General features: G+C 36.8%; 1 protein-coding gene across 4 annotated transcripts in view; it reads left to right on the top strand.

The window, feature by feature from the left end:
- The window catches only part of BABAM2 (BRISC and BRCA1 A complex member 2), a 168,553-nt gene that overhangs the window by 124,134 nt on the left and 25,241 nt on the right, over positions 1-19,178 (top strand). For all 4 annotated transcript variants that reach the window (XM_080586411.1, XM_080586412.1, XM_080586413.1 and 1 more), the window contains exons 8-10: positions 2,117-2,216; positions 4,188-4,258; positions 5,724-5,806. In XM_080586411.1, the coding sequence (XP_080442537.1) occupies positions 2,117-2,216; positions 4,188-4,258; positions 5,724-5,806 (254 nt within the window). The remainder of the gene's footprint in view (positions 1-2,116; positions 2,217-4,187; positions 4,259-5,723; positions 5,807-19,178) is intronic.

Raw genomic sequence — 19,178 nt, 5'->3', positions numbered from 1 at the left:
TGCTATTGTAATCAAGAGAGGAGCCTGTAATTTCTTGTGTAGTCATCTGAGCATCTCCAATGGAATCTCGGCTCAGAGGGAGAGCTTGGACATGGTTGCGAATGAAACGAGGCAGGATGCAAAATGGACAGTACCATGTGCTCTGTGTATGAGATTGGAGTCTTTTATGGACATACTCGATAAACTCAAAGCCAGCATCTTAAAGTAAGGTTCACAGTCCCCTGGTAATATATCAGGAGGGACAAGTCTGTTGTTCTCCAACATAAAAGACTGATGGACCCATTATGCTTTCAGTTTCCTAAGAGCAAACAACCCTTTCAGATGCGTTCTAATTTCTTAATAATCTAGTAGTTATGCTTTGCTCTTTTTGACATCTGCAAGCAGCAAAATTACATTCCCATGTGAGTACTTTTCGTAAGGGAATAGCAGCAAGGAAACTGAATTTAAAAAAAAAATCCCATTCAAGTCTGACTTCTGCGAGAAAAGTGTTTGTTTTTTTTTCGTGTAGCTGTGGTGTACTCAAGGCTTTTTTCTTTCATCATTGCATATGCAAAATCCAGACCTGCAGAACTGTTCCATGTGGTGAACAGTCTGCTGAACCCAGACTGTTTTGCCTGAGTAGCAGATTTCCATATACCTCATTACAAGTTTTATTTATTTAGGCTCTGTTCCTTCAAAGGGATGTATGATTGCAGACCTTTATACCTACCAAAGTGATACGTTATCAAGTACTGAGGAAAATAGAAGGGCAGGTCCCACTGGAGAACAAGAGCCTTGTTTTGCAGAGAAGATCCTTGTTTCCAGCCAGTTTAATCTTTCATGGAAGCAGCATGTAAACAGAAGGCCACAAAGTAATTTAGCGTTTGAAGCTTTTTAATTGTACCCAACAAGGTTCTGGATGTTTAGTGCATGATGTAAACCACAGTGCATAATGGAAATTCATATCCCTTTTGATTGGTAAAAGACTATAAGAATGATTTAGGTCAGTACTGCTAAAAGAAAGTACCATGGACTTTAGCTGGTTTTTGCCTTATGCAACGCAATTTAAATAAAAAGTTCTAGATATTTGCACGCTGAAGGAGCTTAGATCCTCAGCAATAGCAGGCGTGCTTCAGTTTTCCATCCTATGACAAAGGCAATTAATTGAGCAGTGTAAATGCATCTTTGAAATAATCTTATTTCTGTGGATCTCTGTCATTCAGATTTCCAGTTGGTATATTGTATATGAATAAAGAATATCTTTGTTCCCATTGCTTCTCTTGGGGGATGAACAAAACCATAGAATCATATAATATAACCATAAAACAATTTAGGTTGGAGAGAACTTACAGAGGTTAGTTGGGCCAACTCCTTCCTCAGAACAGGGCCAGTTTAGATAGGTTGCTCATGGCAGTCATTCAGCCAAGCTTTGAGCACCTTGAAGACGGAGATTCCTGAGGCCCTCAGGGCCCCTCTTCCACTCTTTAGTTATTTCCTAATAGTTAACCAGACCTTCCTTTGTTGCAACATGTCTGCGTTGCCTTTCATCCTATCACTGCGCACTTCTGAGAAGATTTTCTCTGCCTTCTCTTTATTTTCCATTACACACTTGAAGACATCGGTATGCCTTCAATTAGCTTAACATCTGTCTTGTATTGGAGGGGCCAAAAACTGGAATAAATGGCATGACTGACGTTGTGTCTGGACATCTATTACTTGTCAGTCCAACTTACTGCGTTTGTTCTTAGCTGTTCTGACTGAAGGTGGCTTTTTCAGTATTCCAAGACCCAAAATTGTCTCATCCAGCTATAGCAAGGTATCTTAACTGCAGTGTGGTACATCTGATTGAAGAGGGTTAAGAAATGTAACTGTTTATAATGAAAAAACCTATTTCCTTATACAGTGCTTTGTGTTAGTGATATTCTTGATTAAAGGTGTTGAATTACAATGGATAGTGGTATAACCTGGTTTTATAGATGGTATCGCTTAATGCTTTTTATATCACCACAGCATAAAATGCATTTCCTCATTATAGCCCTCTGTCTTTAAATTTAGGGCAAAAGGCCAGTGTAAAAATCGCTTTCAAATCCCAGGAACTGCGCATATGATGTACTTCTAAATTAACTTCTCTTTCTAGTGCACTTGGAGGATCATCTGCCCTTCACATCCCAGCCTTTCCTGGTGGAGGTTGTCTTATTGACTACGTACCCCAAGTATGCCAGCTACTAACAAACAAGGTAAATAACTGAAGAGAACTCAACTTCCCTTTCCCTTATGTGTTGTACTGTTTACAGTAACACACTGTAGTGTTTCTGTAGACGTCATTTTTCTTCTGCCAGGTAGTTCAAGCAGAACATATTTGACATGAACTATACAATGGATAACTTCTTGATAAGAGTTGAGCACCTAAGCAACGTGTTGAAGATAATGAATCTGTTAAATAAATGAGCATGTTTGGGATCAGATCTTGGGGTGGGATTTCTTGTGATATGCTACAGTTCAGGATAAAATGCGGTTGTATTATACATTGCATTGTAACATAAAATTTAGCTATTAAATACGAATGTGTAGTTTGCATATTATTTTTCTAGTCAGAAGAATCAAAGTTCTCATACCATAGTCATCACTGTAGATTTTGAACGCCTTAGAGAAAATTCAGTGATTTTTCTTCTCATCCAAATGAACAGAATTAGCTGTCTACTTGGATATTCATACACTAATAGCTATTTAAGGTTGCATGTACTGAAAAGGTTATGTTCTGGCTAGCTTAGTGTTTAAACAAAAAAGACTGAGTACAATATTTTGAAAGCTTCTCCATTTTTTGTATAATTTTCAATAAACAGCTTATGGGTCAACATCTAGGAATCTGCTCGTTACAGACTTCCTATCTATATTTCCACATGATTTTTACCTTTGTTCAAACGAGGAAAATAATTTTATCTTTTAGAAGTTCTTCAAAATGTTTTTCCTTAACTTATCGTAATCTAGCTTTGGAATTGTTTTTGTTGTGTTTTTGTTTGTTAAAATTACTTCTGTTTTTAAAATCTGCAAGTACACAAGACTGTTTTTATCCTTTTTTTAAATAAACTCCATTAAGCAAACTTATTGTAGGTTTTTCTTTTCCCAAAATAACATTTCAGATTCCACACAAAGCCTTCAAAATAGTCATAGTTTTTTATAAAATGAAATAAGCCTCAATATAAACAGAATAATTTAAGGGGTACAAGATAGCTCACAGCAATGATTGTATCAGGGTCTCTTAAAAAATTTAGGAAAGCCTTTGCCAGCCAAGGCGTTCTAATATTGCCATGGTCAATAAAAATATTCTTTCTATTCTTTGCCTGTTTGGTAAGGAAAAAAAGACTTTTAAAGCATTACTTTTTCATTCTGGAAGGCAAAGGGATTTGCATAAGGCATCACGTATGGAACCATAGTGTAGCTTCTTCAAGTAACCAGTTGTAAACCAGGTGCTCTTTCAGCCTGGCAACATAGCGTTGTTTCTGTCATGGGTCAAACACTGTTCACGCTATTCTGCTAAGTAACCCCATTCAAATAAATAAGAAAACATACATGATGCAAGGAGAATTTTGCCTATAGTTTTCCAAGTTTAGCATTGTTAGATTTTGTCTGTGCCAGGATGGAAGCCTTTCAAAACCTAGAATGCCTCAGAAATTGGTACTTGCAATTGAGTAGGTGGCTCCCTGAGTCAGCATGAAACCACTGAAAAAGTTTAGTGTTAAGATTTTCTTGGAGGTACAGTCTTCAGAAAACACCCAAGATCCATTGTGAAATTATTTGTATTTTTTTATAATCTGAATTTGATTTTGACACTTAGCCATCTGTCACATCAGGTAATTACGTTTTGCCTAACGCAGCTTCATACTTAAACTTCAGCAAGGCAAGGTCATGCATTTTTCTTCACTCTTTACCTTGTGTACTTGAACAGTGCTTCAGTATATTGTGAAATACTAAGTTTTACTTGGAAGTGAGTAAAGAAATTTCTTTACAAGATTTTCTGTGTGCCAGAATCCACTCTTCTTTTAAAGGCATTTTAGGTTTCTTTAGGAAAATCATGCAAATTAAATGTAAGGATTCAGATTCAGAACCATATAAACCTTCATTAACAAGGAATAAATGACAAATAAGCAGCATTTTTTTTTTAATGTTTTTATAGCTATTGATTTCTTCCTTTTTTTTTCTTTTTTGAGGTACAATACGTTATTCAGGGATACCATAAGAGAAGAGAGTACATCGCAGCCTTCCTGAGTCACTTTGGAACGTAAGTTTTCTGTTGATGGCGTTGTTTTATGAAGCATCGTGAAAGTGTTATTCTCTGCAGGTGGTCTATGGTTTTGTAACTGATATCCAGATGAAATCTGGTCATTTCTGCAGAATGATGTATATAGATTTGCCCTCCAGGGAAATACTGGAATGAAGTTCAGTGCTCAGTGCGTGTTGCCAATCTGATTTTACTCAGAAAACAGCTGATTACGGGAAAAGGACAGTAGGGATTTTCTCCCTGTGCAAAAGAAATGTGCTTGTTGCTGAATATAGGGCTCAGGGGGTCATACAGTAATAGGCGGTGACATAAGTGGGAGGATGGGAAAGTGGGGTACGGTTCCAAGCCATGCAGTAGCCAGAAACCACTGCTTGACATAAAGGCAAGACTGGGAGACCAGCTGCTCCCACCATGGAGCTATAGCGTGTCTCATGAGAGAAAGGGCTTTCAGTCGTCTTGAATTCCTGCAGTTCAGAGGTCCGTGGACTGATGTGATGAGACAAGCGATTCATAAATCAATGAATCTGGGGTGTTTTAGCACTGTGAAAGGTGGGCACTTCGTCCTTCCACCTAAATTCTGGCTTGAACAGAAGTCCAGGAGCTGATGTGACTGCAAGTGCCTGATCAGCAGTGCTTTGCCTCATTGTAAGGAGGGGATTTTTGCTTCTGTGTGGTGATTCCAAATGACATGAATATTTAGGAGCTTTTCAAATCTCCAGTCTCTCAAGGGAGGGTAGGAAGACAAGTGGTTTTTAGTATGTACCCGAATTTTATACAACTGTAGATAGATAACAGCGACTTGATTTGGACGTGTGAGTAGACAGAGATGATGTAGGCTTAATCCATATGAAAGCTTGTTTTTTTTTTTCTTCTGAGAATTATTTGATCCAAACTGCAGTATAGAAATGGACCAGGTATGCCTCTGATTTTATTTCACTTGTGGCATGGTTCACGAGTCCTGATACTGCTTCAGACTTAGAAAATGTCTTTTGGTGGTTGAGACTTTTAATGTCTACACAACAAGCATTATATATATATTTTATACTGTCGTGCTGTGATTCTTTATATGTACTCTTTTTAATTTTCAAATTTAAACTTTTGTCAGCCTGTACAGTTTCAATTTTACCATGTCCATTAATAGTGTATTAATAAATCCTCTTAAACTGAATAACGTGCAGGGATTTTGTGTGTGTACAGTTATTGTCAATTTAGATGCGTTACCAGGTCTCATTTTATTCTAAAATATATTTATGAATATGGCCTCTATTTGGGTAAGAATCTCCAGTACCAGAGCATAAATTTAGCTAGAAAATTGTAATTGTTAATAAATAAAACAAGTATTGGAACCTTCTGAACAAATGAAAAAACACCAAACCCTGTAATCCCAGATTTACATATATCTTATTCAGTATTAGTATGAATGCTAGATAAAAATTGTATTCTTTTTTGTATTTCTTGTTGATAGCGGTGTGGTGGAATATGATGCAGAAGGCTTCACAAAGCTTACTCTGTTGCTGATGTGGAAAGATTTTTGCTTCCTTGTTCACAGTGAGTAACTTTTTGCCTCAGGCACAAATGTCTATCCTCTTGAAGATACGAGTTCAAAAGGGAAAAAGTACAATTACAGGAAACAATTTAAAAGTTTTAGCTATTTTTACCCAATGCTTAATGTATTTTTGATGTGACCATGGCACTTTGAAAAAAAAGTCCTGATCGTACTTGGAGAAAGAGGGAGGATCCACATTCGTGAGGTGTACTGCTGGCCTTACAGAGCACCAAAAGCATTCCAGGAAGATGTGCTGGTAACTTGACTTAAGGTTGAGCTCACAGATGTAACTCCTCCTGACCGAAATGTCAATAACCTGTCAGTAATGAGGACCAATACTATACATAACCTGGAAATACCTAAAATCTTGTGTAACTGTCAGGAATTACTGAAATGATGGTGATAGTAATGACACTTTAGTGTAGGGAAAATACATTATAAAAGAACAATAACAAGATACCGTGGTTGAGAGCCAAAACTTACTCCTAGAATGAAACTCTTCAAGATGAAATGCCCACTAGTTTGATGCAGTATGTGGCTAGATTATTATTTGAAATCTTTTGATCAAGTTTGTATCACTTTCAAATAGATGTTTATAATTAAATATATAGGAATTACTTTATGGAGAAAAATTTACTTTACTTTATGGTGAGTGTGGCTCTGTTACTGCATTATACATGGTAACCAGAAATTATTATTTTTCCTTATAAGGTGGGGTTCATTGGTATGAAAGATTTTTTCTTGTGGGGAAATTCAGTCATCTTATACTTTGTTTTTTCTTAATATGCTTCTTGTCTTTTTTTAATTACCACGTAGTCTGAGCAGCTGCAACATTGGTGTTTGTTAACACTTTAGCTTTGCGGTATTTCAGTTTACATTGGTTGTGATTGTGGGTTAGCTTTTCATGTGGAAAACTAATGATGTCTGAAAGACATCTGAATTTATCCAGGTCTTTTAAAGCAAGAAGTGGGAATTGACATTGTTAAGAGAAATCCTTCACTTTGTGTTGTATTGGAGATCATTACAATTGGCCTCATTTATGCCTTTCTCTTTATCACATAAAATTTCTAGGCATCAAAGAATTCTGATTGTAAGTGGTCTAGAAACAGCAAACATGAAATTAAAAGAATTCTATTATATTAATATGATTTACATGGGGGGAAACACAAAACTTGATGTAGTTGGAAAAATTGTCCTTATAAGATCTTTACTTACTCTTCAACTACATACTGTGCTGTGGATCTGATTTTTGCCTTGGGATAATATAACTTAAATGTTGAATCAGTTAGATTTCAGAGTAATCAAAATTCAAATTTCTGTTAAATAACAGAGTAAGTTTTAACTGTGAAGTAATATTCAGAGTGCTCAATTTAACTGGCATGAACGCTACAATTATAACTGAATAGTTTATCACTATGCATTAACCCTGTGGCCTTAGAAATCATACAGTGGCTTAGCTGTGTAAGTCATTGCATCACTTGCTTGCCGAACAATCCACTGCAAAAACATTTATGTTCCATGCACTAAAGGATATTGCAATGAAAGGACTGAAACCTGTACTTCATTTCCTGAGTGAAGTAATGTAGGCTTTCATCTCTTAACCACTGACATAACTATGTATATTATGGTTGAATATTTAGCAAGCGTCTAATAAAATGTCTGGGAGAGATAGCCGTAAGATGAAAACTGTTCTACCTTTTATATTTACTGTAGTGTGTAGCGGAAGTGTTCAGAGAGAAATAAATAGGTCAGTATACAGCAAGTACTGTGGCAAATCAAATGAAAGGAACCATAGTAAATTTTACTGGCATCTTATTTTTTGTTAAAGTTTTAGGTTTAATTGAGGTTGTAAGATGTATAAACCCTACAGTGAATTGTATTTCCTTTAAAAGATGCATCCAGATCTTTCAAAAATAGCTTTGTTTGGTGATTTTTGCCAATATGGTCATTCAAAGTTACAAACGTACTTGGAAACTAGGAAGTAAAACACACTAGAAATGAAATCATTCAGAGTAATTCTACTGAGTAAACCTAGTTAAAGAAAAGGAGGAGAGAAACTGGAAAATCATTCTGGAGTGCAAAAAGACCAATAACCTTAAAACAGCTTCACTTGCTAAAAAATACAGATTTGTGCAGTAATTATGGAATGAACAGTGAAGTCTGTCCATTATACATTAAAACACACAACTGTCTAATGGCCAACTTAATCACTAGATTAATGTAGCTGCTGAAGTTGGTATATTAGATCAAAGAGTGGTGAAATGAACTGTTGTTTTAGTGGTTTACTTGTGAGAACTAAGTGCTTTCAAATATATGACAGCAGAAATGAATGTTCAGAGAAGTTCGTGCCTCCACATGGAAGAGGAAATCATTAATCAGGCTTAATGCTTTTGATATTGATATCTGTTTTGAGTAAGCCTCAGAATGAAGCTTTGTAAGTAAATGTCAATGTACTGCTGATTTCTTTCTCTAGTTATTTATAAGTCAGCTATGATTAGTTTCTGGAGGTAGATATTTCTTCATACATATTCCTGCATCCGTTCTGCGTATTTATACTGTATCTAAATACAAGTCACATCTGTGCATAATTAAGGAGTCTTATTGGTATGGACACAAGAGTAAGATGCCAAACCAATATGTATGTAGACTTTTCAAAGATTTATTTTTATCTTATGAGATTTTTAGGTTATTGGCACAAAAAGCATTGACAGAAGTTGTAACAATTGCAATAGCAAATGAAACTTCTTCTCTTAGTGGTTATTTGTTTAAGATGCCTTGAAAAGGACAGATATTAAACTAAATAGTTTTTGTTTCTTTGAGCAATATGTTGGGGGATGGAGAATGTTGGAAACTGCCAGTGTTTGTATCTTAAGTTTGTATGCAACCTCAGACCTAGCTGAAGTTGGTGGGAACACTTGCTGCGCTGATCTTGGCTAACTTTAAAGGATTGCAGCTTCTATACCGGGTAATACCGGTGACCTGTTAGGTTCACAAAGCTGGTCAAATGAAAGGTAAAAGTCTAATGAAGAAGCTTTCTTGCCATGAGAGTGCCAACTGAAGTAGTGTTTTGTACACCCTCTTAGCTGTCTGTGCCCTTCTGCAGTGACCTCTCTCAAAGAATACAACAGAAATAGGGAGCATCTCAGCTGGAATGAGGATTTTCTATAGGGAGGGAGAAGCCATCTTAAGGCCCAGAGCATTATTGGGTTATGGAAGGTTGTACTGGGAGTATCAGGCTGTGGACAGACACCCTGTTCTGTATTCACTGTTTTGGGAGAAGTCATCAGTGCCAGCTTCTGATGCATTCCTGGTTGGTTATTGCTATCTGCAGACGTGTGTCAGCAGAGCAGCTTGTGCCAGTGCAGTTGAGACAAAATGGGCTCAGCTTATGTGGTGGGCCGAGCTAAATAATCGGGGTTTCCTCACATAAGCTTTCTTTGGATTTGGATTAGCATATCTGTCCACAGCCTAAGAAAGTAAACAGGAGGCAGATGGAAGAGTGAAGAGAAAGAATTTTTGGTAGCCATCATTGTCAAATGGAGCTTGGGAGAGGAAAAAAACATTGGGAAAGAGTGCTAGTAGCTGCAAGACAGGTTTATAGTACACTGCAAGGAAAGTGCAGTTTATGCCAGTAGCGTTCAGAGAAAGAGGAATGTATGCCCACTCCCTGTAAATACACAAAATTGCATTGAAGAAGTAAGTAATTTATTCTATCAGTTCCCTCTCCAAGCAGAAATAACTCAGTAGGCTTCAGATACCGTTTTAATCACTCAGTAGAGCAACAATAATCCTTAGAATTTAGATAAGTGTTAATTTTTCAGGCAGCTGGTGTAGTTTAAGATGATACTGCCCTTTAAACAAGACGGTCCCTCTCCTGGATAGGCAACAGAACAGGGCTAATGAGCATTCATCAGCCCCTTCATCTATTCCTCCAGCAGCTGTTTAAGTAAACAAGTTAGATTTCGTGGTAGTAAATGGCTAGTAAGGAGGTTTGATGAAGTCTTAAATGGAAGATGTTTCCTAAATGAACGTGTTTCTGATCACTTACTGTTTGCTATGAGGGTTTAGGAGAGCTTATGTGACATGGCAAAAGTATTTTCTTTCATCTAAGATCTTACTGTTCTTTTTGAAATCGCTTCTGCAGATTCTTATTTGAAAAATCACATGCCTGACACAGTAACTCCACAGCCACTGAGATAATGAAAATGTTTAAGAAATACTTGTTTATCTGAGCAATTTGAAACCCAGAACCGAAGACTGTTCCCTGTAAACATTCCTCTAAATCTGTTTGTAGTTTTGGCCTTAGAGCCCTCTCGTTGTGTAGGACTTACAGGTCTTGGTAAATGTAAATATCACTACAATAATACAAATGTTAAATGTAAAAGTAGCTAGTGTTTGTTGTTTTGATATAGTGTTTAATGCAGTTGGAACGTGCTCAATGACTCCTGTGTGCTGCTAGAGTATGAATAATCGTTTGAGTGGGTTTGGTAGTTCCTGAGAATTATTTTTTTTTCTTTTTTCTGTCATGTAAGACTTGCTCACATAGCTTTTGGAAGCCGAAAGGAAGATAGTCTGTAAGAGTTGCTCCTCTTCATCAATATCAGTGCATGGCAGTGATCACAATTAATACTTAAAATTCAGGAAAAGTAATCCGTGGAGGGAATAAAGATTGCATTGGCTCTGCTTCTTCAGGGAAGTTAGTCTGATTGTGAAAGAGAAGCCTCTTCAAGAAAAGGTATGGGAAAATAAACTGTTGTTTGCCCCAGCTGTTTTCTGAGGAAGGAGCAATTGTTGAGTGGACTATTTCATTAAATAGCTTCTACATGTTTTGATTGCTTTGTGAGCTTTTATGTAATTGAAGTGCTTACTATATAGTGCTTTTATTATATTCTTCTCATTGTTCCATAGGTGAAAAAATGACTCTGTGAAAACTTAGGGAGAAGGAAAAAAGAGAGAACATGACAAATAAGATACAGGGAAACGGAGTAACATCTGGTAGTTTCAGGAAAGCAAGATGGCTCAGCAGAGATGTCAAGCATAACAAAATAAACGTTTCAGGAGTCAGTAAGAGAAATTCAATACTGATCAAAAAAAAAAAAAAAGTCAAAAGTCTGCAAAGATTATAGGGATTTCATTTCTTTCTTAAATGAGAAACTGAAGATTAACAAAGTCCCAGTGATGCAAACCTGGCTGGTTAGAAGTCAAAAGCCATTCCAATGTTATGCTTGAGAGTAATTTTTTGTCTGTTCGCTACGTGTCTCTCATGAGACAATTTTTTCCTGTGACTCTCAGTGCTTCTAGTGAATAACAGTATTTCTCTGAATCTGGTCTTGAAAGTTCCTGAGCGCATCATTCTGTCTACAGCAAAATACTCCCTAAGCAGAGGGAGGGGCTCTTCAGAACTTTGTACATTGTTTGCCAACAAAATAAAGCATTCTGTGACGTTCTCGATGTAGTGAGGTGTGTATCACTTAACTGAATTCAAAGAAAGTTGCAGATCCCCTGCAGAGCTGTGGATTGGGCAGTGTGATGGAAAAGTATCCTGAGTCACAAGCACACAGTTCTACACTTAACTAGGCATAGTCAGGGGCTAATCCCAGAGCTGCATTGCAGCATTTGGTAAATTAATTAACCTTTTGCTGATCATTTTTTTCCTTTTTTTTTTTTTTTCTACAGGGCACTGCCAACTAGTTTTAGTTTGAAATTGTTATTGAAAGCTGATAATTTAATGTTTGTCATTAAGAGTACTCTAAACATCATGTTCCTTTGATTCCATCTGGGGTATTTACTTTTGCATGAGCTGAACGAGCATTTTTGTATTTGGGTATTCATAATCAAAGCAAGTTAACCTGAAAACAGAGGTGGTCTTTTCTTCTTTTCCTGTTTTTCTGTATTTGTTTTGTAATCACTATAAATTAGTTTTAGGTTCATATTTTAAAATCTGCTAAAAAAAAAAAGGAAAAGTGGTCAAAAGGATGTTTCATAAATTGGTATGACAGAAGCAAACAGAAAACAACTGAATTGGGTTGTACAGGTATTTTATGGTGGCCTGTTACATGGGTGGAGTGCAAAAGTATTTTTAAATGTCACTTTGCTGTGGATAGTATCTTTTCAATTTCTGAGAAACACATATATCTGACATACCTTTCAAACAGTGGTGTATTGCTGTAGGCACTAATTGATGTTTTTCCAGGAACTACAAGTACTTTAACAAATGGACTGAAAGGTTTTGTAATAAATTCTTTCAAATTGCACTGTTCTAAAAAGTGAAATATTGCTTTTTCTTATCTAATAGATCTATCTAGAGTACTACTACATATCTAAGTATGTGGCAGACAACTAATAAAGTCTTACAAGAGATACCTGAGATAGGAAAGCGATATAATCCTCTTTTATACACTCGATTTTGGGAAAAAAAGTAATTAGGTCACAAAAAGTCATTGACAGAGCTGGGACTTGACTACAGATCTTGGTACTTTTTCTTCTTACTCCATGCCTATGTCTTGTTTCTACACATTCTGATATACACATTCAGAGAGGAAATTTTTCTCTAAGGTGAGAACTGCATTAAAGGGGTGAGATATAGCAAACTGGAAATTGCTCATAGTAGCAAGTAGAAAACAAATAGGAGAGGATCAGCATGGGTTTCACAGGGATCTTCCATGGGTTTAGTAGTAGGCAATGCTGCCAGAGAAAAAAACAAGGTGCTAGAGAACACCATGGAATTTTTAGAGGTGTAAAATTTCTAGAAATAAAACACAATTCTTATTTTGTAACCTTTAGAAAACCAAATTGGGTTTCACATTGGCAATGGAATTATGTGTTCAAATGTTCTGTTGTAGAGCTAGACCTTGTATAATACATTTGCTGTCTTCCACAGAACTAAAGTTCTGAAGATAAAATTGAAGATTGGCTATACAGGCTTGAGTTGACGGAAGTTTCTGGACTGGAATAGGAAAACACTTAAGCTGGGCAGGTTAAACAGATCTGATTTGAAAGGTCTAAGAATGAATGGAGCTAAGTTTGAAAGAAGAGGACAGTGAGTGTGTCAGCAAAGGTTACTCTTGGCCTGCAGGATAGCACCACGCTGATCACAAATGAGAATGAAATAAATCAGTTTCCTTTCAAATCCCAGGCAGCATTGAAAACAGGAAAAAGAACTTATTTGCAAGCCTTGTAAGCTTCTTAAAGTATTAGCGAGGGAAGCCAATGTTTTTGCACAGCTGCTTTTCTGGTAAAAATAGTCATAAAGTCTTCATGCCCTGTTGGAAAGTAATGTAGAACTTCTCAGCATTTAGCATCATGTCTGTACTGTGAAAAAAGAAGAAAAGTTTTCGCCTTTTCTCCAACAGTAACACGCTATGGCCACCAGCCTGGAATAGGAAGAAAAGGGCCAAGAGAAGGCCACAGATTGCTTTTTACACTGATAGCAACTGCAACTGTATTTAAAGTATAATCTTCATGCAATTCACATAGAGGAGAGGCAGCTTTTAGTAGCATCAATCTCATCACCACTTGGAGAAGTTACTATAGAAACTGTTACGGCAGAAACAATAAAAGGAAATAAAAACGGAAGGGGAGGGAATGAAGATCTTTGAGAATTTTAAGTAAAAATAAAGCAAACTAGATGTCACTGGCTGAAGCTAACGAGGTAAAAATAAAAAGCCTTTGTCTTAATTCAAGTAATCATGGTTACTGGAATTAGAGAAGGAAAAGACCTGTGAGGCCACTGTGCCATTTATTTGGGCTCAGAATAGGATTATGAGATATTCCATGGGATATTTTTAGCAGGTAGTCCAGTCTTGCTGTTAAAGTCCAAGAGTATTCAGTTGAGGTGAGAGGTGACACTCCAAAGAGAGAGGACATTAAAAAGCAGTTTTCAGGTTGTTACATCACTTTTTCATGGTCTAAAAATGTAACAGAACTGTTTGAAGAATCTCTTGCTTTGATCTGTTACTTAGTTCCTCTGTAAGACTAAACAAAGAATTTGATAGCCTTGTTTGTAGGACACTGAAACTTAAGGTATTTAAACAACTGAAGGTCACATTTTTTTAAAATGCTATTTTTGAATGAAGGATGAGGCACTTTAAAGAGCAGATACTGGTTATGACAAAGACGTGACATATTCTTACAACCTTATCATCTGTCTATATCAAAAGAAAATAGAAACAATAGTAATCATAAAAAGAAATCTGGTTGCCATTGGTGCCTTGTCTATATTGTAGTTCCCATTATCAATGCAGTGAGAACCACAAGATAGATACAGCAATGTTAGGCAGTTCTCTTTAAATAAGAAAGGGTTTTGTACTTCATTTAAAACAAATGTAAATGATACATTTATTTCAGATTCGTACAAATTCACAAAGTAAACAAGTCTACTCTCTGTAATGTGTCAGAACGGTTTAATCCATCACAAGTCATTGTCTCCATTATTCAGAAAGATTGAAAAGCTATCTAAGAGCAGTGGAGTTAGAAATAATGACTTCTGTGTTTTCGACTCTGAAGATGGCTATTTCTGTAAAAGATGTTATGTTATTATAAGACACATTAGGGGATGGGACATACTGATGGTGCAAAAATTTTGAAAAAAGCACCAATTCTTAATTTGAATCTCACCGAGACTGATAATAGCTGAAAGTCATTCCCATCCAACTAGAAAAAAAATATAGAAAAAAAGAAAATTATATTCCTTTAAGCATTCCTTGATGTCACAATGATCATAACCAAAGCAATTGCAAACTGGGTATTTGCCAGCACTTACAGTAACAGCCTTGGGTTCTGGAGGTAACACATTAAAACAGTTCTCAGGAAAAGGTTCCTCAGCATTTTTCCTCCTTCCTTATCCCAGCTGAATTCTTCCAAATGACTAGCTAATAATGTTAACTTCTAAACGTCTCACTGGAGTTCTAACTTCCTTCCCATTCCTGAATATTGTGCTGACTTGTCAGGGTCAGGAAATTTTGTGGAGTTATGAGGATCAATCATTATACAAATGCTGTTGCAGGACTGGCTCCTTAGTGAGCTGTTCTGTTGCCAGGTCCATTTCCCAGTACAAAAGAAGGAGCTGTCAATTTCATGTACTCACCAAAATTGTTATAATTCCAGATACTGCCTTTGCTCCGTTACCACAAACAGCCTGTCACATTCCAATGTTTATCTTCCATTTTTTTACTAAAGTGCATTCAGTTAATATATAACCGATGCAGCTAAGGAAAAAATGTTGTCACTTTTTTTCATAGTATTTACATATTTGGAAGCATTTTGTATGTAAGTCATCTTATTTACTCTATAAGTGTTCACTTTGCTGATGGTGAGGATGTTTCACATCGCGATGGCAGACTTAATTATTTTGAAAACAGCTGTGATTATCAACACACCCAAAGTGCCCTAAGTGTCTCAGCTAAAATTCCACAAACAGCTTTTCATTTTGCACTTGAAATTTTGAAATGTTGCTTTCAAAATAGCGTTTTCCTGCAAAGAACCTGTTTTTCTCCAGGAAGGATGTTTGCTCTCATCTATTAACAGAATCAAACTTGTATGACTGTGCTCTGTTAACCCAAAGTTCCACGCTAATAGCATTGTTATGTTATTTGTCATCCTTACTCTCATTCTTGTAAGGCTACATCATTATGCACCAAAGCAGGATAGCTGTGGTATTTTGTAATTGTGTGTATTTTGAGCCAAATTGACCCTTTCATTTTTAATTTTTTTTTTTTTGCCAGTAGAATGTAGGCTAAAGGCCTTCAGCTTGAAAGAGTCGAGGAAAGATTCACTAGGCAAAGGAGCCTGAAATCTGCCACTGCAGAGATCTGTGCTAAGCCACTACGGTCCCCAAAATGCTTGTGGCTGAACCTATTCAGGTTAGTCCGTAGGTACAGTGACCAGTATGATTCCTATAAGGCTTCCTATACTGGAATTTCTGTGTTAAAAAAAAGGAGATAGCTGTTCTCCCTTGAAGTTAGTTGGAAGATTTTTTACCCAGTGTACAGGCTGTCTGGAACAGCTTTCCCATGGGAGAAGCCATGTCAGAAAATCCACCAGCCAAAATCTTTTTAACACAGAGCTTGATAGATGTGTCAAGAGCATTATTATATAGCGTGGTATCTGTGTTACCAACAAGTTGCATTGTAAATTTATGTGGGTCTCATCCACATTAACTCCTCATAAAAACTGGAGAGGTGTGAGCTCAAGGAACTTCTCAGGTTGAGGCCCTTCCTTCAAATCCACAAGTGCTTCTTCCTAGCATCACGAGCTGGGCAAGCAGAGGTCTGGGCTAGCAGAGAGGATGTTGAAATTCAGTGAACTGAAAAAAGAACAAGCAAAACGATGATGAATATGTACTATCCAGAGATAATTCTGGAGCCTGGGATATGTATTTCCTGTTTTCATGACTGATTTCATCAGAAATACTTGAATGCAGAGGCAGTTTCTGGCCGAAGTTGGATGATAAGGAGTGAGTCAGGGGATTTCAGGAAGAGAACGGGGAGTATCAGGTTGTGACTGTTCAGGGTTCTCTGGAGATTTGATTTTAGCACATCTTTCCTGTACCCTTCTTGTTTTTCTGGTGAAATCATTTAAAACTTTTCACGTGTCCACTAATGGTTTATTCTGATGTACCTGCTACGGCAGTCAGAAAGGGTTGTGTTTGGCTGTATGAAGTATGAACTGTTAGGAATCTCAGAAATTTGGTGCCACACGTTGGCACTCAGCAGTCAGTGGGCACACTGGCCATCCTTTCTTAGTTCCTTCATTCCCCATCTGGAATTGTTAAATAGCCTCTCAGCTCACAGAGATGCTGTGAAGCAATTTTAATTTTAATTTTTTTTTTACTGTTTTACATAGCTGTCATCTTACGGGGATTAGAATCATCGCATGGAAAAACTAATGAGGAGATGAACACACATTCATTAAGAGGAAGGCTTCAATATTGTGTACGGGGGTAAAACCTGTGCAGTGGGATGGAAAACAGAATCGAGTTCGGTGCATTCTGGCCAGCCTAGGAACTGAATCGGAAAGAATACTTTGTTGTCCAGTATTTGAAGGCTGTCTCCTAAAGCAAGTATAGATTGAATTAAGGTTATGCAGGCAACGAGAGCTTGTAGAATTAGAAAGCTCGGCAGTAAAATATCCAGATCAGCCATTGTTTATGGGTGTAAAACAAATTACAGGTGCAATAAACTGCAGCAGATTCAAGCAGCCAGAAGGTTAATAAGATAACCAATGTAAGATCATCCAGGCATTAAAATAGTACATAACATCCAGAGTAAATGTTGACTTCTGTGAAAACAAATGTCTGGATTTTACCCATTGTCTCACAAAGGGTGGGCAAACAGCTTCTGTAGAACAGGGGAACTGTATATGGGAAATTGCCTGTGAATGTTGCCATCTGAATACTTCGAAATATTTGTATGGTCAGCATGCATTTCAAGCATGAATTTGTTTTTCCTTCTATTCTCTCCAGTACTTAAAGGGAGGGAGGGGAACACTGATAAAGCTGCCTTTTTTTTTCTGAGCGTTTTTCCTTCAGAAACCCTATAGCAGCACTGGAGTATTCTTTAGCCAAGACATCCCTTCCACATTTCCTGTGCTGTTTAAAAAGCCATAAAATACGATGCTAAAAACATTACTTTAGAGTTAATAAATCCATCTCAATCAACCGTGTCATTGTTGACAAAAGCTTAACAAACTAGGTAACCTGTTCCAGATCTCCGTATGATTGGTCTTTAAGAAAATGAACAGTTAAACCTTACTGATTCCTTGCACAGGTTTTCAGCTATTAATGAATCAGGATTTTGACTTTAAGATAACTCTGTTTTGAATATACGTATGCACTGAATTCTAAGACGAGCAAATTTGTCTTCGTTCTCTCGATAGTTTCTTCTGTTTCAAAAAGAGAGCAACTTCAACTATTTATAAACTGTAATTAAGTTTCTTTACAACATGACTCATTCTCAACAAGCAAATCCTTGTTCTTTTGCTTTCTTATGAACTGTGTGGGAAAATTAGGGTTCAATCACTGAAGAATTTACTCAATGCTTAATTACCCAAAACAGCGCTCATGTAGAGCTTTCATAAAGATGTGATTTTCCTGGCACTATGGATCTCTAAAACTTGACTCTTAAAAATGGTCTGTAAATTGTAACAAAGGAGAAAGTAAGCGTTTTGCTATAGTATTGGCTTCTTTCCCCAGCCTGCTTCTTTGAGCTCCTCTTATATTAATAATGTGATGCTTAGGAAAGCCAAAGTAAGAAATCATAATGATTAAATTACTTTGAGCATGAAACTGAATTAGAAAGCTTTACTTTCCTGAATGAGATAATTGTTTACATTTTCCAAAGGAAATGTTTCTATTTCTGTGAGAGAAGGGGTAAATGGGACTTCCTCTGACATAATTTTCATTTTAAAACTGAGTTTGACAGCAAGATTTTTACCTTCATAACCAAATATTACTGCCTAACTGCATGACTTGTGTAAGCTTGCTAGTTGAAGTGACTCACTTACGTAGATGAAGTTATTTTTAGAGAGATAATTTGCACTGTTTAGAAGAGAGGAAAAAAAGAGAGAGTCCTACTAAGAGCTAGATCCCTCATTATAGTTTACAAAGCTCATGAACCCAGCATCCAAGCAAAAGATGACTAAGCAAAGGGTCTATTGGTACTTTCAGGAATTTACAGACATGAGTCATCTGCTTATTTTCTGCAGACATATCACCAGGGTACTTTGTGAGTCAGCTGTTATTTGGAAATAGTACTTGTATTCATGATGAATACGTTTTTGTAGTTCTTAAGGTCTTAAGTAACTACCATGCCAAACCAAAGCATGCTTTTATAGTTTTCGTAGCTCAGGTGTGGATTTACAAAAGTGGTGTGTTGTTTTCAACTGTGATGCGTTTTTCATGATAAAGTCTGAATGTTGCCTGGGATGTAATTATGGTAACGCTTACCTGTGCCACCGTACGTATCACATGGAGACAGATCTTAGTTTTTGTTAATGCACAGATGTGGAGTCAGACTGCATATGCAGCCAGATAAAAAGAAACTTTATCAGTCTGTGCCACCTCTTAAAAATGTAATTGTGACTATGTGTAGAATTTGACCTTTCATCTTCAATGCACCTTGCTAGTGTTGATTATTAATGATATTTGCTTATTTTTCATGTATAAGTAAACCAACACCAAATCCAAGCATTTTGTACACTTGCAATGTCAATGCACTTGCATCCACTGTGCTAGAAGTAAGTTCTTGCCTTTATTTCCTACTTCTGAAATAATAGCTGGCTACCTTGAGATATGTATAATGCTTTACAGCTCAAGGCTATTTCCTGTTTACTCGTCTTTTAGGTGTGGTTGTGTTCCAAAATTAGTGACAGGTTTTT

This window comes from Anser brachyrhynchus (assembly GCF_964034855.1).
Source record: "Anser brachyrhynchus genome assembly, chromosome: 3".
Taxonomy (NCBI): domain Eukaryota; kingdom Metazoa; phylum Chordata; class Aves; order Anseriformes; family Anatidae; genus Anser; species Anser brachyrhynchus.
This window is presented reverse-complemented; position numbering and strand designations above follow the sequence as displayed.